Source organism: Perissodus microlepis, chromosome 19 (genome assembly GCF_051167445.1).
Source record: "Perissodus microlepis isolate ML-2025 ecotype Zambia chromosome 19, ASM5116744v1, whole genome shotgun sequence".
Taxonomy (NCBI): Eukaryota; Metazoa; Chordata; class Actinopteri; order Cichliformes; family Cichlidae; genus Perissodus; species Perissodus microlepis.
The window spans coordinates 6,967,183-6,990,564 of NC_140479.1; the positions used below are offsets into that span (position 1 = coordinate 6,967,183).

The 23,382-nt window shown below is 46.2% G+C and overlaps 3 protein-coding genes across 8 annotated transcripts; 2 read left to right on the plus strand and 1 right to left on the minus strand.

The window, feature by feature from the left end:
* Positions 1–31: 31 nt before the first annotated feature.
* znf839 (zinc finger protein 839) lies at positions 32–12,509 on the plus strand. The gene is made up of 10 exons (XM_084915455.1): positions 32–1,388; positions 5,095–6,174; positions 6,359–6,490; positions 8,484–8,597; positions 8,707–8,799; positions 9,060–9,206; positions 10,539–10,643; positions 10,832–10,919; positions 11,009–11,120; positions 11,331–12,509. Exons 1-10 carry the CDS (start codon positions 678–680, stop codon positions 11,800–11,802), a joined length of 3,054 nt encoding a protein of 1,017 aa, XP_084771581.1. The 5' UTR covers positions 32–677; the 3' UTR covers positions 11,803–12,509.
* Positions 12,510–12,607: 98 nt separating this feature from the next.
* On the minus strand, positions 12,608–18,038 carry cinp (cyclin dependent kinase 2 interacting protein). 4 transcript variants are annotated; one of them, XM_084915460.1, is made up of 5 exons: positions 17,378–18,038; positions 16,816–16,978; positions 16,610–16,739; positions 15,762–15,891; positions 12,608–13,365 (listed from the first exon to the last, which is right to left on the minus strand). In XM_084915460.1, the coding sequence occupies exons 1-5, from the start codon at positions 17,394–17,396 to the stop codon at positions 13,163–13,165; spliced, it is 645 nt and encodes a 214-aa protein (XP_084771586.1). In that variant the 5' UTR covers positions 17,397–18,038; the 3' UTR covers positions 12,608–13,162. The 4 variants fall into 4 exon arrangements, with proteins under 4 accessions (XP_084771586.1, XP_084771588.1, XP_084771590.1 ...); XM_084915462.1 differs by having other exon boundaries at positions 17,814–18,036; XM_084915464.1 differs by having other exon boundaries at positions 17,589–18,036.
* A 51-nt stretch (positions 18,039–18,089) lies between these two features.
* LOC146365280 (uncharacterized) lies at positions 18,090–20,487 on the plus strand. 3 transcript variants are annotated; one of them, XM_084915457.1, is made up of 4 exons: positions 18,090–18,990; positions 19,165–19,636; positions 19,718–19,999; positions 20,108–20,487. In XM_084915457.1, exons 1-3 carry the CDS (start codon positions 18,342–18,344, stop codon positions 19,950–19,952), a joined length of 1,356 nt encoding a protein of 451 aa, XP_084771583.1. In that variant the 5' UTR covers positions 18,090–18,341; the 3' UTR covers positions 19,953–19,999; positions 20,108–20,487. The 3 variants fall into 3 exon arrangements, with proteins under 3 accessions (XP_084771583.1, XP_084771582.1, XP_084771584.1); XM_084915458.1 differs by having other exon boundaries at positions 18,092–18,990; positions 19,165–19,356; positions 19,426–19,636; positions 19,718–20,487; XM_084915456.1 differs by having other exon boundaries at positions 19,718–20,487.
* Positions 20,488–23,382: the final 2,895 nt, after the last annotated feature.

The following is a 23,382-nucleotide window of genomic DNA, read 5'->3' on the forward strand; positions in this document are numbered from 1 at the left end:
ACCGGAAACGGAAACTCGACGACAGCTGACTGGAAAACAAGGAAACTGGATCAGATTAACAAATATTTTTAACTGGAACAGACGAGTAAAACTGGTGAAAAATGAATGACTGGATTAATTTAACTTGATTTTGTGTGTGTGTTTTCTGGAGATACATTTATAAAAGTAAATCAATATAAAGATGAAATTAGAGAAATATCCGGTATACAAAACTCTAATCAATCATAATGTGCTGTTTGCTCACAAACAGCTTTTCGTCAAAATGTCTTTATTTTAAAACGCTTAGGGTATCTTTAATGTAAATGCGATTTTGTTTTCTATTAATCTTCAGTGAACTAAACTCGGCTGTGACTTTACACACTTTTAAAGTGATTTTAAACTTTTTTAAAGATGACCCACGCCGGATCTTTTCACGGTGAAACACTGGATCCGCTCCGGGAAATGCGCGCTCCCGCTCCTGCTCGGGCTAAGCTAGGCTAGTTCAAATCTCCCCCCGCTAACCGTCAGCGCTCCCAGTATCACTGCTCCCGTTAATGTCGTCCTTCATCCCCGCGGAGCGTTTCTGCTTCGTGCACACACAGCGTCCATAAATCAGTATTTATTCGGTGTAATCGATCGATCGATCCGGTTGCTTTGATCCCCCGAGTGTCTGCACTGACTCCAACCTCACAGCCAAAATGGCGGACAGCGAGGGTGACAGAACAATAACAGCCCCGGAGTCGTCGGGGGCCGCGGATCAGCCCCCCACCGCCCTGAGCGCCCAGCCCGGGGACGGCTCACCAGCAACCCCCGCTACTCACAGCAGCAAGCCCGGGGAGAACGTAGCGGTGGCCGGCAACCAGAGCGGCAATCTGAAGCCCGTGTCCGGCACGGAGGGCGACCAGCCGGGCCACAGTGTACCGGTGGCGTCCGGGGCTCAGCTGGCGGAGCTACTGCCGAGCCAGCCGGAGGAGCAGAGCATTCTGGTGGCCACGGAGTTCACCGACCTGTCTAACACCACCATCCTGTACGTGCAGCCAGACGGCAGCCTGGTGGAGAGCTCCGGGCTGACGGCAGAGGAGCAGCAGGCGCTGCTGGAGCAGCTCACCAAGCAGCAGGTGGTCCAGGTTTCCGACACCGAGGCGGCCCAGCTGCTCCAGCAGGGCCAGCTGATCAAACCGGCTCACAGCGCAGCTCTGGATCCGAGTCAGCTGCAGCAGGTCATCAACCAGGTCACCAAGTCCCAGCAGCAGCAGGTCCAGGTGTCACAGCAGCAGGTCCCAAAGCAGCAGATCCAGGTCTCCCAGCAGAACCTGAAAGGCCCGAACAACGCCTCCCAGCAGCTGAAGAGCGTGGCCCAGCAGGTGGCCATGCAGACGGGAAGCTCGATCCCCTTGATCCAGAAAAAGGTGGGTCACATAATAATAAAAATAATGATAATACTACATTTTATTTGAAAGCGCCTTTCAGAGCACTCAAGGACACTGTACACAGCAGAATAATAAAAGCAAGCAATTTACACAATCATAAGAGCATAAGACATAAAACACATTTGAAATAGCAGAGTGTTATGTGGGATGAGCTGTTTTGAACAAGTGAGTTTTGAGTCTAGACTTAAAAAGAGAGAATGAAGTGATATTTCTTATATCAGGAGGAAGGGAGTTCCAGAGTCGAGCAGCTGAAAGCCCTGATCCCCATGGTGGCAAGATGGGGAGAGGGGACAGAGAGAGAAGAAGAAGATCTAAGACACCAAGATGGAATGGTGATCTGAACCAAATAAGAGAGAGGGAGAGATGTCGAATAGCCTTAAATGTATACAGAAGCATTTTGAAATTGATGCGATATTTGACCGGGAGCCAATGAAGCTGCTGCAAGACAGGAGTGATGTGATGGATAGAAGGGATCCTGATGATAATACGGGCAGCAGAGTTCTGGACCCATTGGAGCTTGTGGATGGATTTTTGAGTAAGACCAAAAAGAAGCAAGGCTATGGACAAGAATGGCAGCGGCATGTGGGGAGAGAAAAGGACGGAGACGATTAATGTTGCACAATTGAAAATATGCAGACCGAGTGACATTATTGATGTGTGTATTGAAAGATAGAGTACTGTTGAGGATGACACCCAAGCTTTTCACAGAGGAAGAAATGGAGACCGGCGAGTTTTATTTTTTGATTGAGTATTGATTGTAATAGTGAAACTGTTGTTTCTGGATAATGTTGATTTAGAGCCGACCAAGACAAGCTCGGATTTGTTACTGTTGAGTTTAAGAAGATTAGAAGAGAACCATGAATTTAGTTCGGCTAAACAGAGGGTGAGGGAGGATGGGGGGAGAGCAGAATCATGATTAAACCAGAAAACCAGACTGGAACTATTCATACAGATTATTGTTAGTTAAGTGTGAGTGGAGTTGTGGCAACTATCTTCTTGAGAATTTTTGAGAGGAATGGTAGATTGGAAATAGGACAAAAATTGTCAAAATTATTGAGGTCTAGACCTGTTTTGTTTTTTTTTTTGTTGTTTTTTTTTCAATATTGGGATGATGGCAGCAACTTTGAAGGAAACAGGAACAGTTCCAGTGGTAAGTTAAGAATACAGGGTGGGCCATTTATATGGATACACCGTAATATTAAAGTCCTGTTTGTGGCACATTAGTATATGTGAGGGGGCAAACTCCTCAAGATGGGTGGTGACCACGGTGGCCATTTAGAAGTCGGCCATCTTGGATACAACTTTTGTTTTTTCAATAGGAAGAGGGCCATGTGACACATCAAACTTATTGGTAATGTCACAAGAAAAACAATGGTGTGCTTGGTTTCAATGTAACTTTATTCTTTCATGAGTTATTTACAAGTTTCTGACCACTTATAAAATGTGTTCAATGTGCTGCCCATTGTGTTGGATTGTCAATGCAACCCTCTTCTCCCGCTCTTCACACACTGACAGCAACACCGCAGGAGGAATGCCAGCACAGGCATCCAGTATCCGTAGTTTCAGGTGCTGCACATCTCGTATCTTCACATCATAGACAATTGCCTTCAGATGACCCCAAAGATAAAAGTCTAAGGGGGTCAGATCGGGAGACCTTGGGGGCCATTCAACTGGCTCACGACGACCAATCCACTTTCCAGGAAACTGTTCATCTAGGAATGCTCGGACCTGGCACCCATAATGTGGTGGTGCACCATCTTGCTGGAAAAACTCAGGGAACGTGCCAGCTTCAGTGCATAAAGAGGGAAACACATCTTCATGTAGCAATTTCAAATATCCAGTGGCCTTGAGGTTTCCATTGATGAAGAATGGACCCACTATCGTTGTACCCCATATACCACACCAAACCATCACTTTTGTTGGTCCAACAGTCTTGGAGGGATCCATCCAATGTGGGTTAGTGTCAGACCAATACTGGTGGTTTTGTTTGTTAACTTCACCATTCACATAAAAGTTTGCCTCATCACTGAACAAAATCTTCTGCGTGAACTGAGGGTCCTGTTCCAATTTTTGTTTTGCCCATTCTGCAAATTCTGTGCGCCGATCTGGGTCATCCTCGTTGAGATGCTGCAGTAGCTGGAGTTTGTAAGGGTGCCATTTGTGAGTAGCTAATATCCACCGAAGGGATGTTTGACTAATGCCACTCTCCAGTGACATGCGGCGAGTGCTACGCTGTGGGTTCTTGCTGAATGAAGCTAGGACAGCCACTGATGTTTCTGCATTAGTGACAGTTTTCTTGCGTCCACATTTTGGCAAATCCAACACTGAACCAGTTTCACGAAACTTAGCAAGCAGTTTGCTAACTGTAGCATGGGAGATGGGTGGTCTCATAGGGTGTCTTGCATTGAAATCTGCTGCAATGACCCGGTTACTGCGTTCACCAGATATCAACACAATTTCGATCCGCTCCTCACGTGTTAACCTCTTCGACATGTCAATGGCTGTGAACAAAGAGAAACTTGTAAATAACTCATGAAAGAATAAAGTTACGTTGAAACCAAGCACACCATTGTTTTTCTTGTGACATTACCAATAAGTTTGATGTGTCACATGGCCTCTTATTGAAAAAACAAAAGTTGTATCCAAGATGGCCGACTTCTAAATGGCCACCATGGTCACCACCCATCTTGAGGAGTTTGCCCCCTCACATATGCTAATGTGCCACAAACAGGACTTTAATATCACCAACCATTCCCATGTTATTACGGTGTATCCATATAAATGGCCCACCCTGTAGATGATTAATTTTAAAACTTAGTGGCGGCCGCCATTGCCGCAAACTGGAGTTTGGCTGAGCCGCGCTATGAGTGTAGCTGGACTATTTGAAAGCAAAATAAGAGGTCTTTGAGGGTCAGAAATCTGGCTGATAAGCAAGTGATCAAATACGTGACACAGTAATTCACAAATAAATTGTTCAAAAATCATACAATGTGATTTTTGGATTTTTCTTTTTAGATTCTGTCTCTCACAATGGAAATGCACCTATGCTGAAAGTAAGAGAACTTGCAAAATCACAGGGTGATCAAATACGTATTGACATCACTGTATGAGGGGAAGCAAAGAGGGTAGACAGGCCTTGACCAGAACTGTAGGAATGGGGTCTCGCTGACAAGGAGAAGGTTTTGAATTACAGATGAGATCTGAAATATCAGTGACAGAGGGAAGTTGGAAAGCAGAAAGCAGTGTGATGGGAGTGGAATTGCAAATGAAGAGCTACATGGAGGAAGATCCATGCTGAGAAAGTCCAACTCGATTGGGGCCTGGACAGGTGATGCAGGTGAGGCGTGACAGCAGCAGCTCGCAGTGGGCTGCCGTCTCCATGTTTCTGAACATGTTTACCTGCTGTTTACTTAACCACACGGTTAGTTTTTCAACTTCAGGTTCAGAAACATAAAAAACGGGTTTGATTGTGAATTTTCACATTTGGAGCCCTTAGAACTTTTAAATGCTTCGCACTGACATAAGAACTCATCAGTCCATTTTCATTATCCATACACTCTTCAGGAATCCTTAAACCAACTTCATCGACTCAGTTTGTGATCTTAATGTTGCCACGGTAACAAATCTCTGAATAATCACACCCATCGTGTGTTTTGATCTACTTTTTGTGTGTCTGTCCTTTCAGTCGGAGCCCGTTAGGATCCAGATCCAGGTGCCTCCCAAACAGGAAGTGAAGCCTGGTTCCGCCACCCAGCAGAAGTCGGTCACTCAGCCGCAAGTGAAGCTGTCAGCCAATGGCAGCGTGAGCAGCACTCAGATTATCCACATCCAGCCCGTGGTTGGTCAGGAGGGTCAGCAGTTCTTCCTGCAGCAGAATCCTGGCGACCCGCCCATCCAGCTGCTGCTACAGAGCCCCGCCCCCGTGGTCGGCTCACTGCTACCATTGGTCCACAAGCTGACAGGCCAGACGGCATCAGTTGCCTCCAGCGTAGGTCAGAAACCCACGGCAACACCAATCAGAGTGTCCACGGCACCCACTGTTAAGACCCCAATCCCTTCAATAATTAAGACTCCACCCACTACTGTGGCTAAAACTGTTAGCTTTCCATTAATTAAAACACCTGCTAATGGCACGATGGCTGCTGCCCGTAAAAGTCCCATTAAACCACCTGTCACAGTCACGGCAGTCCCAGTACAGACCGCCGCGCCTGCTGCACAATGTGTCACGGTGGCCATGCCCTCTACAGCCCCTCCCACTAAGGACAGAAGTGAGCAAAAAGAGAAGGAGAAGAAGGCAAAGAAGAGGGAGAAAAAAGCAATGAAGGTCCAAACCCGGTCCGGGCGGGTCTCCAGACCACCGAAGTACAAAGCCAAAGACTACAAGTTCATAAAGACAGAGGACCTCGCCGAAAGTCACCAGTCCGACTCAGACGACTACTCTGACATGAGCGTGGAGGAGGAGGACGGCGAGGGCAGCAGGAAGGATGGCGCCACGCCCGGCAGCTCCCTCACCTACAGCCACAAGTCTCGGTCCCACCGCTGCCAGACCTGCGACAAGGCCTACATCGGTGCTGGCGGCCTGAACCGCCACTACAAACTGAACCCGACCCACGGGGAGCCAGAGCCACCCGGCGACCCACCGGGGAACACACCGCACCCCCTTCCAGACAACAGCCAATCAGAGGAAACGGCAACAGTCGGCGTCAATGAGGAGGAGGAGGAGAAAAATAAGGATGACAAACCTGCTGCCACGGCAACAAATAAAGTGAGAAATCATCCACCAATCACAGCAGAGATCTGTCATCCTACAGTTTATTTTCTTATTGTCTGTGTACAGTTAATAAGCTGTTAACTAACCAGCTAATTATGGCTGGTTAGCCCTTTCTGCAGCTCAAACATTCAGGATAATAACAGCTGTCGACAGTAAGCTGACTGTTGTCCGTCTGCAGGTGGAGGGGGGTCCAGCAGCAGCTGTAGGACTCAGAGGCCTCCATCATCGGGGCCCCGGCCGTCCCCGAGGACGAGGGCGAGGCAGGGGTCGGGGACGAGGGCGGGGACGCTCACTGGGGCCGCCTCCTAAGGTGAGATTGCTCATGGAGTATGAAAGTGATGAACGGCTGCCGGTGAGAGTTCATGTTACAGCTAGCCGGTCGTCATCGTTCCCAGACTGTGAAAGTGCCGTCGCTGTTCTGTTGTAGTTGAAGGACTTCAGCTTTTCAGCTCTTTGTTCTTGTTCAGGGAGAGAAATTTGCTCCCTGCAACCTTACAGTTGGGCTCAATGTCTGCAGTGGAGAGCACACAGGTGACACTGAGAAGCAGAAGCTTCTTCCTCTTTGAGTGAAGAACAAAACTCCAGCTGTGACTCAGTTCATTTTTACTCCTGGCACAAACAACTGCTGTTTTGTAACCCGCTTCACTTCACTCACCTGGCAGAGAGTGCACTGCTGCCTGCTCCTATGTCACTTCACCTGGTGATCCAGGTGTGCTTTATCCCAATTCAAACTAGAGCTGGGCGATATAAGATTTTTTCAGATCACGATATGTTTTTTCATTTCAGGCGATAACGATATATATCACAATATAAGCCAAATAACTATATTTGTAAGATTTAAATGTGCCGTTGCTCACAAGTAAAATGTGAAATAATCAGCAGCTTGTTTTGATTTAAATATTTATTTCCCATAATAAGTTCAACAGGGTAGATGTACTTAAGGAACATGAGACTTTTTCAGATAAATAAAGGCAAATATTGCAAACTACACAAAAGGCAGCCGCTAAAGCGTTTAAGTTTCAAAATAGAACAAACAAAACAGGCTACTAAATTGTCAATTCCACTTAGAAACAAAATATTAATTCTCAAATAAATCTTAGTTTGTTTTACAGAAGAACAGACAAAATTGACTAACTTTTGTCAATATCAAATAATCTGAGAACTAAAAGGAAATTCTCAATCTCTCCTTGTTGTATATGTCTGTGAAGGTTCTCAGTCATCCAGGTCATCGTAGTCAAAGGAGCTTGCAAAGAAAAGGAGAGGTGAAACGTCTTCAAGTAACTTAAAGAAGTCCAGACGCTTTTCTTTGCAAGCTCCTTTGACTCCTTGTTGTATAGTTTAGCTTTTCAAACAGTTTTAACAGTTACTTTAGTCTGACAAAAGCCGAATGACGAATTAGCGCTTCCAGTCAGAGATTGAGCATGCACCACTTTATTGTATTTCCAGACTTGCTTTCGGCACATTTACAGTGCGCGCTGCTCTGTTTTTTGTCAGACAGAAATAGCCGAAATACCTTCACACTACAGAACTTCTGTGGCTCTACCGTTCGACAATCTCTCCATCATCTGTTTTCTCTTCGGTAACCTTTGGTCACGCTCTCGGTTGATTTTTCTCTAGTCGCCACACTCGTTTCCTCCATTACCTGGGCGGCACGGCGGCTGGCTGCTTCCCAAACAAATACACATGTGCGGCTTGGCACTTGTGCTGTACGTAACAAGTCACGTGACGCTGCAGCTGTGATTGGTTCGGCTCTGCACTACTTAATGTGGATTGGCTGTTCTTTTTTTTTTTTAAGAGGACAAGAGAGATGAGGCCTATCGCAATAGTTACATTTTTCTGTCGAGAAAAAGTTATTTCGCAATACATATCGTGATCGTTCTATCGCCCAGCTCTAATTCAAACTAAAAAGTACTTTCATCTTTCAGAAAACTCACATTTCTCAGAAACATGGGCTCTGACACATTTACAGTAAAGCTGCATTCATGCACGCACAGACACACTTGAATTGAAAAAGGATAAATGTTGCCTTCAAAATAAAAGCAACAAAGTAGTATCGTCCTACAAAATGGCAAAACACAGTAATCATTCTGTGTACGGTGTCTGCGATGGGACAAACGGCACAATATGCGACCTCACGCGCTGTCGGGGATGCTTTGCTGTAAATAGACCTTTGTTCAACTCTTATTAGAGCTTTGACTACATCTGTCACTTGTCCAGGTGAGTTCACCTGTACAGTAGTTTGCACAGAAACCTCGTCCTGCTCTGTTAGCACTCAGGTGAATCTGATTGCTCATTTTTCGCAGGTGACTGTGGGCCTCGTGAGTAGGAGAGGTCGTCGTGGTCGACCTCCGAAGTTGGGTGTTACCATGGTAACAGCAGAGCAGCAGGTAGAGAGAAGACGAGAGCGTCTAGAGGAGGTAAGGTGGAGGAAGCAGCTCCTTTCAGAGTAAAGGTCTTCAAAAATATTGATTTATGTGTAGTCACCTAATGTGCTAACACCTGAGTGTCCTATCACGTCGCTCACAGGTGGTGGAGCAGTGCGAGGATGAGGAGCTGATGGACATCGTTCTTCCTCGTCTGACCAAAGTGATGAGTCTGTGGGAGCTAATGCTGGCAAAGGTACGCACACACGAAGGACAAACCTTTATCCACACCTGCCGGGATCTGTGACATCATCAGGGGCTCAGAATCAGAATACTTTATTAATGCCAGAGCAAATTATGTGAACACAAGACAGTGGAGCATGTTATTACAAACAGCTGTGATAAATAAATATCCTGACAGTTTAAACTGAGCTGCTCTCTCATCACACTGACTCTTATTTTCTCTATAAATGATGTGCAGCTATTGCAGTGTATCATGTGCCCTGGCTGTTCCAGGTGGAGCGCGGCGGTCCGGGTCGAACTCATTTCCCAGACATTTACCGTGAGTTCGAGTCCCTGCAGGCTCAGGTGAGGCAGGCCGCCCAGGATTACATCAGCAGCCCGCAGGGTGGAGCCACGCCCCTGGAAATCAGGAACATCGAGGTGAGGCCCATGCTGACATCAGAACGCCTGTTACAAGTAGTGATGGCACGATACCACTTTTTTATGTCCGATACCGATATCATAAATTTGGATATCTGCCGATACCGATATGAATCCGATATAGTGTTTTTTTTAATCAATAAAACATTTTTTTTAATATCTTACTGCATTTTGTATAAGTTCATACTCAAGTTTAAATAAACAACAACACTAAAGCTATTCTGTTATACCTGTATGTAAAAAATACACTGCGCCCAAAATATTTCATAGATCAGCAACACTGATCAATCTAATAAAGTTAAACCTGCTCCATCCTCCCTATTCTGGTATTTTAAAGAGTACTTAGCAGAAATATTAAGCAACCTAACTAATAGGATTGCAAACTCCCAGCAAAAATAAAATAGGGAACCACCCCCCACCCCCCACCTCATGTTGCTTAATCGATGTAATCAAATTTAATTTGATGCAGTGTGGAAAAATGCACAGAAATAAATTATTTTTCAAGAATAATTAAATAGATTCAACATCTTTCTTCAACAGAACTGCACAGATGGTACCTTCCCAAAGGAAAAAGTAGTATAGCTTACTAGGGTATATTAGACTTAACAGTTACTATATACAGTAATGGACTTCTATACATTTTACATCAGATTAAAACTTTGGGTGTAAGAGTCAGATAATTACTGCACAGTTACCAGCCGTCAGCTACGTAGAAAAAGATCCTGGTGTAGAAAGTAATGTTAAATAAATTCTAACAACAGCTTATCAAGCTTAAACGTGCTGCTGTTGTTCAGCCGCTGGTTTCCTCTTTCTGGTGCAAAGTGAGACAAAAACAAAGAAGAGAGACGGAGTCGCGACAGAAAAGCCGATCAGCTAATCACTGATCAGTTTCACGACTGAAGTAGCAGCAGGAGAGGGAGAGAGAGAGGCAGTCGCTCCATATATCGGTTGTTAAGCTTAACGTGGGAATGCTTTACAAACATTCAGAGATGAACTTACACATTTGCTTTACTTCTCTCTGGGAAAACTTCCTCGGAGATGAAATGCCAGATTGCTAGCGAGGCTACAAATACACACAGCCACTCTATCACGTGATGCATACTGCTGCTACATGCTACGGTTATGAGCCGAGTTACGCCGTGTAGCAAGTTTTGTGAGGTGCTTTTTTGATATTTAATGGATCGGATTACATTTTTTATTTCTCGCCGATATCCGATCCAGTAATTTAGGTCAGTATCGGACCGATACCGATACGTAATATCGGATCGGTCCATCTCTAGTTACAAGTGGACCCTGCGGCGTACAGGTGACCCAGACCGTGCTGTGTTTCAGGTGGCCAGGTCTCTAGGGATCCTGGACGAGGTGAACAGGATGAAGGTGGTTCCTGGAGCGTCTCCTGGCTCCAGTTCAACAAATAAGAACGTGCGATACATGGAGGTAAGCACACCTGCATCCAAGTTGTTATAACAAGATAAGCCTACGTCCCCGCATGGTCGGGCGGTCAGTCTAAGCAGCCAATCACAGCTTTAGAGTCGTAGCTGACAATGAGGTCGACCACAGCTTCTCACTGAGGTTTACCTGAAGATTAGAGGTACGGTTCTGATCCGCATCAGTCTCCTTCCCAGAACTCTAAGATGCTGCCGCCATCCAAGAGGTTCAAGATGGAGAACAGCGTCCCCGTGCATCACAATGGCCTCGAGACGCCAAAAACAGGTATGGCTGGAATGTCCTAATCTACAGCTAAATTGCAGATAAAACATCTATCTGTGCTTTCTTAATCTCTCTGCATGTCGTCCGACCAGGTGGGACTGCGGTGACCTCTGTGACCTCTCTGAAGTCCTGCTCGGTCTCTGTCGCTCCTCTCGTGATTCCAGAGGGAACCAGACTGTTGACAGTCTCTGCTGACTCCTCCAGGTGAGCTGTCTCTACCTCCTGTTTGCTGAGTACATGTGCGTGGTAGCCACGCCCTGAGGTGACGATGTGATCACAGGTCACCTGTGAGGTCAGGGTTTCCGTAATGTGGCGAATGTATTTTTACTCGGCCATTTCTAGAAAATCGAGTTCAGGTGAGGTCACTTCTGGAAAGCGCTCCTGTCTCACTGCACTGCAATGTGTTTCTCACAGCTCCTCACAGGCCCCGCCCCCTGACACCCCTATGGAAGTAACCCCAGGTGAGGACCATGACGTCCACCAGGAACAGGCGTCAAGCTCTACAGACATCGGACCCCAGGTGACGGAGCTGGAGAAAGCTCTGGGTTCAGGTCCCAGTGACCCCACGGACACAAAGTCATCTGAGCCCGCCCCTACACCCGGATCTGTCATCAAGCCTGAATCCAGCCTGATCCAGACTCTAAGCCCCTCCCACCCTGAGTTGGGCCCCTCGGAGACCAAAGAGGTGCAGGAGGGCGAGGAGATCTACATCCAGACGGAGGGGCTGACGGTGCAGCTGGCAGAACCGGGCTCAGACGGGATTGTGATCGTTAACGGGCCAGATGGAACCACCATGCACATTCAGACCCCGGAGGGCGTGCCGCTGGAGGCGGTCCAGGCCCTGCTGGGCATTGAGGCGTCCGACGGAGCCAAAGCCCCCCAGTAAACACCTGGACCGGAACCAGCACCTGGTCTGTACCACGCTGACTTTTAAGGTGGAGTGAGGCAGTGCTGCAGACAGACGTACCTGACACCATCCTGCACTTTCGGCGCCCCCCTCAGGTTTCTGCTGGACTTTACAGCTGTAGTAAACACTGCCGCCTGCAGGGGGCGCCTGCTCTGACTCCGCCCTGCTGAGGACAACAGGACGAACAATTCCGTTAACCTGACCCCAGACCGTACCTGGAAACTTAGGTCCGGTCATTTCTGGTTCAGACTGAAGCTCCTGTTGATGATGTTCGCCATGACTTCAGAAACCAGAGGGATGGCGTCATGGCGACAGGTGGTTTCACCTTCATCCAGGTGCAGTAGCGTGTTCTGCAGACGCTGGGCTCTGTACAGTGCATCTGATTGGCTCGTTTAGTGCCACCTGTGATGATGTCATCAGCAGCCTCCCTGGTTTCCTGCACTCTGATTGGCTGTGAATGTGTAAACTTTGTGTCTGGACTCGTTGACCGTGAAGTGATCCGTTGGATGTTCATATGTAGATAAAGTTTAAAAAGTTGCACTATTTTATTACTTTTTATAAAATTCACACAACACGTTCTCCAAACGGGATGAGAACATTCGGAGAACCGACGCGAGAACAGAGGGAAAAAACGTTGTCCTGTTCGAGTGTTTCCTGTTCCTCCCAATAAACTAAGCTGAACTCCACCCACCTCAAAGCGTCTGTGTTCTCGCGCACACACCTGCCAACCCTCTAACCAGGGATGTCCACCTTGTGCTTCCACTGAAAATTTAAAACACACACAGCAGATTTGAAACAACTTTATTGTACACTTTTCATGTGTACAAAGACCTCCGTCTTTATTTCAGGCACATAAACACATCGCATCCATAAAGGGGGGGGTGTGGGCTTCAGCACCCAGACGCCATTGCTACAGGTGGCTCATGCAGAGTCTGACCAGGTGTGTCGCTTCCGGTTTGAACAAACTTGCCATCAATCCGTGATGTAACAAGAAAAAACAAAAACGCTTCAAACATAACATCGCCACGGCAACCAAACCCTTGAGCGGGTAAGTTCTTTGTGGAGATGTTTAATATTAATGATGTCATCAGAATTAAGCCACACAAGTACAGGTGAGGCGACAGGTGAGCTCCGCTGTGCTGATGATAGGTCACGTATTGATCAGTTTATTGCCTGTGATCTCAAACAAAAAAGGGGCTGAGTGAGTCTCCTTCATCGAGGTGGAGCCAGGGTCACACCTGCATCAGGTTTAATGGATGATCAATAGAGTCACTGATCAGGCTGGCGTTCCTCTGTTGCGACTCTTTCATGTGCTTCATCTCCGACAGGGCTGATGGTCTCACAGTGGGCGGTGCCCAGTCTCCAGGAGCAACGCCTCCAGCCTGAGTCTGCTCTGCGTGGGAATGAACGGCTGATGGAGCCAGCAGGACAGAAAGACCATGCAGAGGTCAGAGGTCACCGTGTGAGCCACTTCCTGCAGGATTGTCTGCTTCAAGAGGAGCTCCTGACGGAACGAGTCGAGCAGCACCTGAGAGATTTCACCTGAAACACAAATTAAACAATCACCCAAAGGGATCACAGCATGCAGCTCCACGACAGGACAGGTAGTGTGCTGCCTCACTCAGGGGCACGTTACAGGAAGCAGGTTCAGTTACAACTGAGTCTTTTAACCTCGAGATGAGGGAGAGAGAGTTAACGTCGACTATGAGACAGTAACCATGGTAACACTGAACCTAACCGTATGCTGGCAGGTGTTTTTTGCTTGACTCCTCCGATCCTGCTACACCTGAATCAGCTGACTGACCTCAGATTCATGAAGTTGGAGCTCAGAGGAGACAATCTGCAGAAGTCTTTACAAACGCTGAAGTCTCACATTTATGTTAGTTTGTTATTTTTGTGTTTAGCACGAAGCTCTGACAGTCAATCAGTAATCAATGTATCAGGACAGAGACAGTGATGACATCACAGATCTATCATCTCCGTGACTCTGTGGACAGTGACGCTGTCAGTTTCCTGCATTGCAAACGTTTACTGTGTTACACTCTAATCACCGATCGATCATTTATCATAGTCACCGCTGGAGAATATCTGAGTGAAGATGAGCTCAGATGACTTTTAGACTCTTAAACTGAGACCGTGACGTTTCAAAGCTGCTGCAGACAGTCTGATTGTAATCGGCAGGGTTATTATCGTTAACGAAAACTAACGAAAACTAGAAGTGAAAAAACATTTTCGTTAACGGAAATAAAAACAAAAAAAGAAAAACGAACTAAAATTAACTGAATTTATAGCAAAAATGTGTTTAGTTTTCATTGATGTGTGCGTGTCATACAAGAGTCAAGGGTGAAAATGAAGTTTAGTTTCCAGATTTATTTCTTGCTGTGTCTCATTATGCCAGCAGGTGGCAGTACGTTGGTCGAGTCGTCTGTGTCGCTGCTCCGTCCTCGCGCAGAATCATGTCAGGAAAAGTCGGGAGAAAGCGCCAGAGTCCAATCTGGGATTACTTTGAATATGACTGTGTTTTGGATAAAGCAAGTGTCTTGTAGTGGAAAGAGACAAATTATGAGGGACATTTCTCAAGGGAAAAAAATCCCACAAACCTTAAAGTGCACTTGAAAAGCTCACACAAGAAGGCTAAGCTAGCTTACCTTGAGAAGGTAAGGGAGCACACTCAACCCTCATCCCCAGAAACAGAAGCTAACCCCAGGCAAGGCAGCGTGATGCATCCCGAGACAACAGGACGGGGATATCTACATAACTGTGTGAGTCAATTGCCTTCAAAAAGTTTATCAATTCACTTGAACCAAAATTACGAACACCCGGTGCTGCAAGAGTTAATAGTCTCATTGGGGCCAAGATATACATTTTATAGTTGCCTGGTATCAATGGTTGTTCATCTGCCTTTATTTATTTATTCATTTATTTATTTATTTATTTAAAGAACCCATAGGTGGGAATGTGAGTTGTCTGTCTCTGCGTGTTAGCCCTGCGACAGACAGGCGACCTGTGCAGGGTATGGTAGCTGGAATAGCAACATACCCAAGGATGAGCAGAAGAGAATGACTGATATGGTGAAACTGGGATTTTGTTACACTTAATTATTGCAAACAAAACTAAAACTATAACTGAAACTAATCAAAACTAAACTGAAACTAAGGATTTTCAAAAAAATAAAAACTAAACTAAACTAGCAAACAATTGGTAAAAACTAATTAAAACTGATATAAAATTGAAAATCTGAAGTCAAAACTAAATAAAAATAAAAACTAATGAAAATTGCAAAACTATTAAAACCCTGGTAATCGGATTACATTTCAGTCCCTGAATGTCATCTAACCACATTTTAAAGGTTCCGAGTCTGAGCCTCGACATGTTTGGATCTGCTTCAAGGAATCGCAGGCTCCAGAACAGATCCAAAATGGATTCGGATCGAAGATTCAGACCGAATCCGGTTCCAGCTCATCCCGTGTGGCTCTATTTGGATCGTTTACAGCTTCTGCATCTCTTACTTCAACCCTCTCTGCTCAGCGTGTGGGCAGCTGAGTGAAAGCTGAGCCACATTTGTCTGTTATCGTTGGAAACTTTGGTGTTTTACTCTAACAATGACTGTCAGGCAGCCATCGTTGATCGTGAAGTTGATATGAGATCAGATTATAATTGTTGACACAATTTAAGCATTTTTATCCTATAATGGCAGAATTAATGGAATTTGTTAGTGTTACTGATGGAACGGGCAGAAACCGCAGCAGAAACAATTGAATAAAATCTGAGTAGAGGGCGGATCTGCCTGGAGGCTGTTGCTATGGGCAACTAATCTCACAGCTCCATCAGTAAACTGTGGCTGAATCATCGGATTTAAAGTGAAACATAAAATTAAGATTAAGCTTCATCTGACCAGTCCTAGCTGCTACACAGTTTCCGTCAGCCACGCTGCTCACCGAACTCGCTGGTGCTCCAGCTGTGAAACAGAGGAGTTTTTCTTCCTTCGGCTCCAAACTGAAACGCCTCCAGATCCTCTACTCCACGCTGTGATGTCATCAGACGAGCCATCTTCGTCACCACAGCAGCCTGACAGGCAACAAGAAATGATGTCACACAGTGTTAAAGAGGTCTTGACGCATGCTCGATGAGCCAGGTAAGCGAATCCCAAAAAGTTGATTCTGTCACTTGGAAGAGTGACGAAATGTTTCTCCCACTGAAAACGCCGCGTCCTCATGAACAGAATCAAACCTGATCAGCCTATCAGAGCAGAGCTCCTTCATTGGTCACATGATACGTGTAAAATGCTTGTCATATGAGCATGCTCAGAGGCTCCAGCAGAACACTGATAGCCTCCTTCCTGATTCCTGTTATTGATTATTATCTTGCTTGATTAGCTCTGTCTGGGAGTTCAGGTTTAACTGATCAAGCTCACTCAGAGAAAGATGGGAAAAGGTGAACCTGATGATGGCATCACTTTAAATCAACAAACTGAGATTCAGTTTAACTTCGTAAAGCAGTTGTGCACATCAGTCCAAGGAGGAGGAGCCTTAATCTGTGTCACATGCTCAGTCAAGATCAATACTGATCAGCTTTTGTTCAGTGGTCAATAAAAGCTGTTTTCTCACTTTCTTTTGAAAGGTCTGTGTGAGCTTTTACTCTCTGCACTCAGATTATTGATCACTGATGGAGCTGCTGTGTGTGTGTGTGTGTGTGTGTGTGATTATTGATTATCGATTGGATTCTGAACCAGTGTTTTGTTTCTGTCTCTGAAACTAAGTGTAAATAAAGTTTTTTGAAGCTTCACCATTTTGTCAACGATTTCCTGCAGTTTGAGACATTTGTCCTGCAGCTCGGAGGCTCCGCCCATGTGCTGTGGTGAGGAGGAGGGTGGAGGCGATGAAGAGTTGTTGAGCAGCAGCTGATCGCTCTGAGCACTGAAAACAGATTTCAGATCGATCAATCACATGATCGATCAACACCTGGCATTCCTGAAATCATCAGTAAACTGACCGCCTCATGTTGATGATGCTCGCCACCGCCATGAAGCCATCCTCATTCAACCTGTCCCACCGCAGCATCATGTTGTGCCAGTCGGCAGCGTTGTCTTTGATCTTTCTCGCACTTCCTGTGATCGCAGCAGACTTCCTGTTTGCTGACGTCACTGAGATGTCACCTGAGAACAGAGTCACGTGATTTTGTTGTTGATGGTTTTAGTGACAGAGCGTGCAGGCGACACAAGACACTCCATAAAACCTGCGTAAACCTCGGTTCTCAACGTGCAGCTCGCCGCCTCACAGCGGCCTCTGTCACTTCCTGTGATCTCACAGCTCAGAACATGACAACATTTCTAAACTTTTTGTTAAAAAAGTCATTTAAAAAAAAAAAACATACAAATGTCAACAATTTTAATAAAATGAAGTAAAGCAAATTAAAAACAAACAAATATGAGCGGCTGCTCGTCACTGACCAATCAAAGACATGATGCTACTTTAACCTGTGCAGCCTTCAGGAAGTCACCTCATTACATCATCATTCAGCTGTCAAAGGTCAACCGTTACTAACCCTAACCCACCATGAAGCAGGTCCAACATATCCAAGATTTCTTGCCTTGTCTGGCTTCACTGACCTCATCCACTCGAGCTCTGCAGCAGAAGTCACCTCATCCAGGTAACTCAGGGTTTACCTGGCTTTAGCCGGGTCAGGGGGTATTTCACCATGGTAACGCTGCCGGTCTGAAGCGATAATGATTCCTGCTGGTCAATAATCGATATCAAGCTGCCCACCTTTATGGTCCACGTGACTCCAGGCAATGGTGAAATCCTACAGGGACCTCAGGTGTATACATATGACGTCACTCTTTGTTGTCGTTTTGGTCTCTAAGCTCTGACCCTGAGCGCGTGATCGCTGATTAATAACGGAAAGGCTGCCGCCAGTCAGCTGATACCTTTTGCTGCGCGTGCCATCGATCAGCTGGTTAGTCACGTGTGGATCGATTATCAATCACCCACCTTCCATCTGATCGATCAGCTCCGACCAGCTCCACCCGCTCAGCTTCTTCTTCGGCGGTTTTTCTTCCAGTCGTCTTCTTTGACCGCGGGTGTCTGGTTTCCGGTCTCGGCACTCCTCAGGTAAACTCACCTGTGCGCGAGAAGCAATGTTCTGACTTTAAACTGATTTTCTGCTCTTACACGTGACTGACGATGCAGCCTTTTCAATTCTCTGACATGCGCAATAACGTCTGAAACTTACTGGCCGTGACGTCAGCACTGGGACCGGATGTTGTAAGTAAGTGTCACTGCGCCTGCGCTAACACTGGGACTGCCGTGCTTTTACTGACTCTCTTTTTCTGTGGAGATCTTTAAAATCTGGATATCAATAATATCACGCAGGCGCAGGCAGAGTGAGAAGAACTGTCGGAGCTGACCATAGACACGATCAAGGATCGATATCAGCTAATCAAAAAGGCGGTGTTGCGGCTGTGATGACGTCAGGGCCGCTGCTCAGGTAGCTCCGTGATCGATTATCGGAGGTGAGAGATGGCGCTGCAGCTTCCGGCCGAGTTGTGGCTGAATGTGTTCAGCTTTCTGTCCTGGAGGGACAAACTGAGCATGCGCTGCACCTGCTCATACTTCAGACACCTGCTGGATAAGTCCCGCCCCCTGTGGAGGGGCTTCAGCGTGGTGCTGCAGAACCTCTCACGCTACAACCGCTTGTTCTGGCGTAGCCTGGCTCAGAGGCACGTGGGCAACGTGCTGCTGCGCTCAGGTAAGAGGAAGCACCTGAAGCAGCTGCACGCCTGGCTACCGGCGCTCTGCGGCCTGCGACTGGATGACTGGAGAGAAGGGGGCGTGGATGATCTCAGACTGTTCCGCCAGCTTCAGCGACTGTCCGTCACTTCCTGTTCCATACCGCTGAGGAACCTGGACTTCCTGTTTCCTCTGAGTCAGCAGCTGACGCAGCTCAGCCTCTGTAACGTGCAGCTCACCTGTTCTGCCTCTCACCTGTTGGCCACCGTTGGTCAGTTGACGTGTCTGACCTCGCTACTGCTGCACCACGACGGCAGCCTAAGGGTCCCGTCCCTCAGCGGTGTCCTCGCTCACCTGAGCGAGCTCACACACCTGTCCTGGACCATGATCACCTACAGGACGCTTCCACACGACTTCTTCAGCCCCGCCCACCACACAGGTAGGCACACCTGGATCAGTCGCTTGCTGAGATATTTAATAGTTAGATTATTGATCTTGATGGTTAGGCACTGGTGTGTTCTGCCTTCCTGCTGACCTGCCTCACCTCTGAGATGGAACAGAGACAGGTGAGATCAGACGTCACATGGCTCAGGTGTGTTTTATCGTCCTGCAGGTGACGCCGCATTGCAGCTGCTGGACTTGCAGCTGCTGAATTATGACGCCGTGGTGACACAGGAAACGCTGCAGCCTTTGTCCCGCCTCCGTAGCTTGTCAGTGTTCCACCTGTACTCCGTACCTGGACCCACCTGTCATCTGCAGACGTGGCTGACGTCACTGCCACACCTAACCAACCTCAGCATCCACGGTGAGTGTCTGTTTCCCCCCTTCGTATTTGTCTATTTGAGCATCTCTCTTATGTCTGCATGTTCAATAGGAGGCCACCCCCTGGCATCGTACGCTGACTTCCTGCCCACCTCGCTGCTCAGCCTGACGCTGTGTGTGGACCTGCAGCCCAACGACCTGCGGGTGGTCTCCGCCCGGGCACCGCAGCTTGAGCATCTTCACCTGGAGCCCTGGAGCTCGTCGTCCGACCTCATCAGACTCCTCCCACAGCTGTTCCCTCATCTGAAAACGCTGCGGATTAGGTGAGCCCGACACGTCACACGCAGTGTCTCTGTTGTAAGTGTCATGATGATTTCCATGGTAACCTGCCGTCGCTGTTTCAGGCACCAGCACGTGTCCGACGATGACTTCCTGCAGCTGCAGCGACTGCGGCGCCTCGACACTCTGGAGGTTCTGGATTCGTACTACAGACCTGACCCGAGCGACCCAAGCCGGGTCATCTTTGAGCCGAGTCCTCGTTTGCTGCGGCTGACCTCTGACCTGCAGAGACTGACCAATCACAGAGTCAGAGTCATCACCAGCTCACATGGAGACCTGCTCAGCTGCCACTGTGTCTGACCAGTCAGCGAGAGTCTGCCCACCGCGATCAAGATGTAAAACAAAAGGTGGGCCATCGCATCACCTTCAGCTTACTATCCAATTGGCTTTCAGGATCAGCCACCTGGGCCCAACAGAACCATTCATTTATTCTTTCACCTGCGGCTTCCTCACAGATACGATACGAAAGAAAGGACGAGCTCATCGACATCATCATCACAGGGGGAGGGGACACAGCCGGTTCAAAGCTTCTGTGTAGTCATGGTTACACTCAATGATATGGTGAGGGTCCGGCCGCAGCTGCCGTTATCACTGCTGCATTCTGGGTAACGCTTTGGTAATCAATCACTTTATTGAACCTTTGATTTCAGACACTGAATGTGTTTCGGGACTTTGAATCGGTTGATAAATAAAAAGTTGTTTGTTTGTTTTTTATTTGATTTATTTCACGGTTTGAACTTTAACCTTTTTCTGAGGTCACATGTCATATTTGAATCTTTTGAATAATGACACGTGTTTTCTGTAAATGTCAAAATAAAACTTCTTCCTGTTTTGATTTATTTTGTCTGGATTTTTTTTTCTGCTTCAAAAACCAAACAAATATTTTAAACAAAAAAAACAAAACAAGACTGAAAAACATTAAAAACAACCATTTAACAAACCAATAATTAACTACTTACAGATTTACTAATCAGACTGATTGATCTTCTGTCTATTAACCTAACCGGAGAGTTAGGGTCGATTCTTTGTTCAACTGGCTTGGCTGTAGCTCAGGTGGCAGAGCAGGTCAGCCACTAATCAGGTCGGTGGTTCGATCCCAGGCTGCCTCCTGGCTGCATGCGAAATATCCTTGGGCAAGATACTAACCCCACGTTTGCCTACTGGTGGTGGTCAGAGGGCCCAGTGGCGCTAGTGTCCGGCAGCCTCGCCTCTGTCAGTGCGCCCCAGGGCAGCTGTGGCTACAACGTAGCTGCCATCATCAGTGTGTGAATGTGTGAATGACTGAATGTAGTGTAAAGCACTTTGGGGTCCTTAGAGACTGAGTAAAGCTATACAAATGCAGGCCATTTACCATTCAACTACAAGCAAGCAAGCAAGCAATTTATTTATATAGCACTTTCAGATCAGCCCCAAGCTGAACACAAAGTGCTTTACACTTGACATGCCAGAAATGATACATTAAACATGTTAAAAAATTAAGAAATAAAAAATAAGCTGATTAATAAAAATGACATTTAAAATAATAAAATTAGCACAAATAGCAAAAACAATAATAAAATAGTATAAAAATGATGATGAGAATTACATTTAAAACAATAAAATCAGGGTCAGACTGTGTCATGAGCCAAGGAGTAAAAATGGGTTTTAAGATGTGTTTTAAAAGTGGACAGTGAGGGGGCCTCTCTAATGTGCTGGGGCAGAGAAGGCCCCGCCCCCTCTGAGCTTCCTCTTGGACCTGGGTACCTCCAGGAGCAGACCTGGGGGGTGGGTAAGGACAAAGAAGCTCAGAGGGGTAAGTTGGGGCAAGACTGTTTAAACATTTAAAAACAAACATGAGAATTTTAAAATGAACTCTAAGATATACAGGCAGCCAATGAAGGGAAGCCAAAACAGGAGAAATCTGCTCTCTCTTTCTAGTCCCTGTCAGGACTCTTGCTGCAGCATTTTGGATTAACTGAAGGCTTTTCAGGGAGTTTTTAGGACTTCCTGATAATAATGAATTACAGTCGTCCAGCCTGGAAGTAATAAATGCATGAACTAGTTTTTCAGCATCACTCTGAGACAGGATATTTCTAACTTTAGAGATGTTGTGCAAATGAAAGTAAGCAGTCTTACATATTTGTTTAATATGTGCGTTGAAGGACATGTCCTGGTCAAAAATGACTCCAAGGTTCCTCACAGCGTTACTGGAGGCCAAGGTAATGCCATCCAGAGTAAGAATCTGCTTAGATACCATATTTCTAAGATTTTCAGGGCCGAGTACAATAACCTCAGTTTGATCTGAATTAAGAAGCAGAAAGTTAGCGGCCATCCAGGTCTTTATGTCTTTAAGACATTCCTGCAGTTTAACTAATTGGTGTGTGTTATCTGGCTTCATGGACAGATAGAGCTGGGTGTCATCAGCATAGCAGTGTAAATGTATGCTATGTCTTCTAATGATGCTGCCTAAGGGAAGCATGTATAATGTAAACAGAATTGGTCCTAGCACTGAACCCTGTGGAACTCCATAATTAACTTTAGTGTGCATTTACATGCATAAATTGGAGTCTATTAGATAGATATGATTCAAACCACTGCAGTGCAGTACCTGAGCACCCACAGCGTGCTCTAATAGGATATTATGGTCGACAGTAGGGCTGGGTATCGTCAGTGATTTCTAGAATCGATTCAATCCACAATTCGATTCGGGGAAATTTTGCCTCAGACAGAAATATTATAATTCAGCTCATGCATCAGTACATTTCCATATTTTTATATCTATAAAAAGAATGCTGACACTTGTGAGACTTTATCACAGAAAAACATCTAGGTGATTTTCCTGGCCTGGGATTTTATAAAAATATTCTGCAGTAGATCAAAAACAAAAGAAAACCATGAATCAACATCTGAACCAAGGGCGTAGATTTGGCATGGACGGAAGGGACATGTCCCCACCAGCGATCCAGCGATTATTGAATTGTCCCCACCAATAATTTGATCTCTTCGAGTAAAGAAAAACAACCCGATAGAAAGAAAAAACCGATCTGTCAGTGTCTCATTCACCCAGCGGAGCAGAAAAAGTTAAATTACGTTCTCTACTGGAGTCCTACGTCATGTGACAAATATGGCCAATGTGATTGGCTGAGCCTTTCAGGGAGCTCTGTTTAGTTTTAGCAGCGGCAAACCTGTGCTGCGAGGAGGACGGCAGCAAAGAGGAAGAACCTGGATATAAGAAAGTGTTTTTCAAAGAAACCTGTAAGTCGCCTACAGTCAAGTTCACTCATAAAATGTGTCCGTCACAATAACGTTACAGGCTATGCTAGGCTTTGGCCCACATCAGTCTGAAACTGTATGTAACCATGAATAACGTGTTTGGGAAACTAACTGCACAGCAGGCAGCACTATTAGTTCTCTCAGTCTCAGAGCAGCATTTCTAATTTTGATTGAAACTGTCAGAAAACAGCAGCCTCGAGCAAGCCAGGATATTAGTTTACAGAGGCTGTTAAAATTATATGTCTAACGTTAAAATGTTGGTGACACAATAATTTCATCGTAATGGTACTGACATATTCATAGGGTTCATTTTTGAGACGAAATATCATGTAGTCATGATTTAGCAAATATCCACCTTGTAGTGCAGTTTGCACAAATTGTTGTAAAAACGCACTCACGCTACAAACATTGCTGATGAGCCAAGATCTGCACAAAGTGACAGAAACACTGAAGCAGCTCCACATTTTATTCTTATTGT

Excerpts from the sequence above, each read along its gene's own strand:
- znf839 (XM_084915455.1), top strand. The coding sequence starts at position 678 with ATGGCGGACAGCGAGGGTGACAGAACAATAACAGCCCCGGAGTCGTCG. Across the intron at positions 8,800-9,059 it reads GGGAGCTAATGCTGGCAAAG|GTGGAGCGCGGCGGTCCGGG; the intron begins GTACGCACACAC and ends TGGCTGTTCCAG. Across the intron at positions 11,121-11,330 it reads GTCTCTGCTGACTCCTCCAG|CTCCTCACAGGCCCCGCCCC; the intron begins GTGAGCTGTCTC and ends TGTTTCTCACAG.
- cinp (XM_084915460.1), bottom strand. Across the intron at positions 15,892-16,609 it reads AGGAAATCGTTGACAAAATG|GCTGCTGTGGTGACGAAGAT; the intron begins GTGAAGCTTCAA and ends GTTGCCTGTCAG. Across the intron at positions 13,366-15,761 it reads CTGGAGCACCAGCGAGTTCG|GTGAAATCTCTCAGGTGCTG; the intron begins GTGAGCAGCGTG and ends TTTGTGTTTCAG.
- LOC146365280 (XM_084915456.1), top strand. The coding sequence starts at position 18,342 with ATGGCGCTGCAGCTTCCGGCCGAGTTGTGGCTGAATGTGTTCAGCTTT. Across the intron at positions 18,991-19,164 it reads CAGCCCCGCCCACCACACAG|GTGACGCCGCATTGCAGCTG; the intron begins GTAGGCACACCT and ends ATCGTCCTGCAG. Across the intron at positions 19,637-19,717 it reads CTGAAAACGCTGCGGATTAG|GCACCAGCACGTGTCCGACG; the intron begins GTGAGCCCGACA and ends TCGCTGTTTCAG.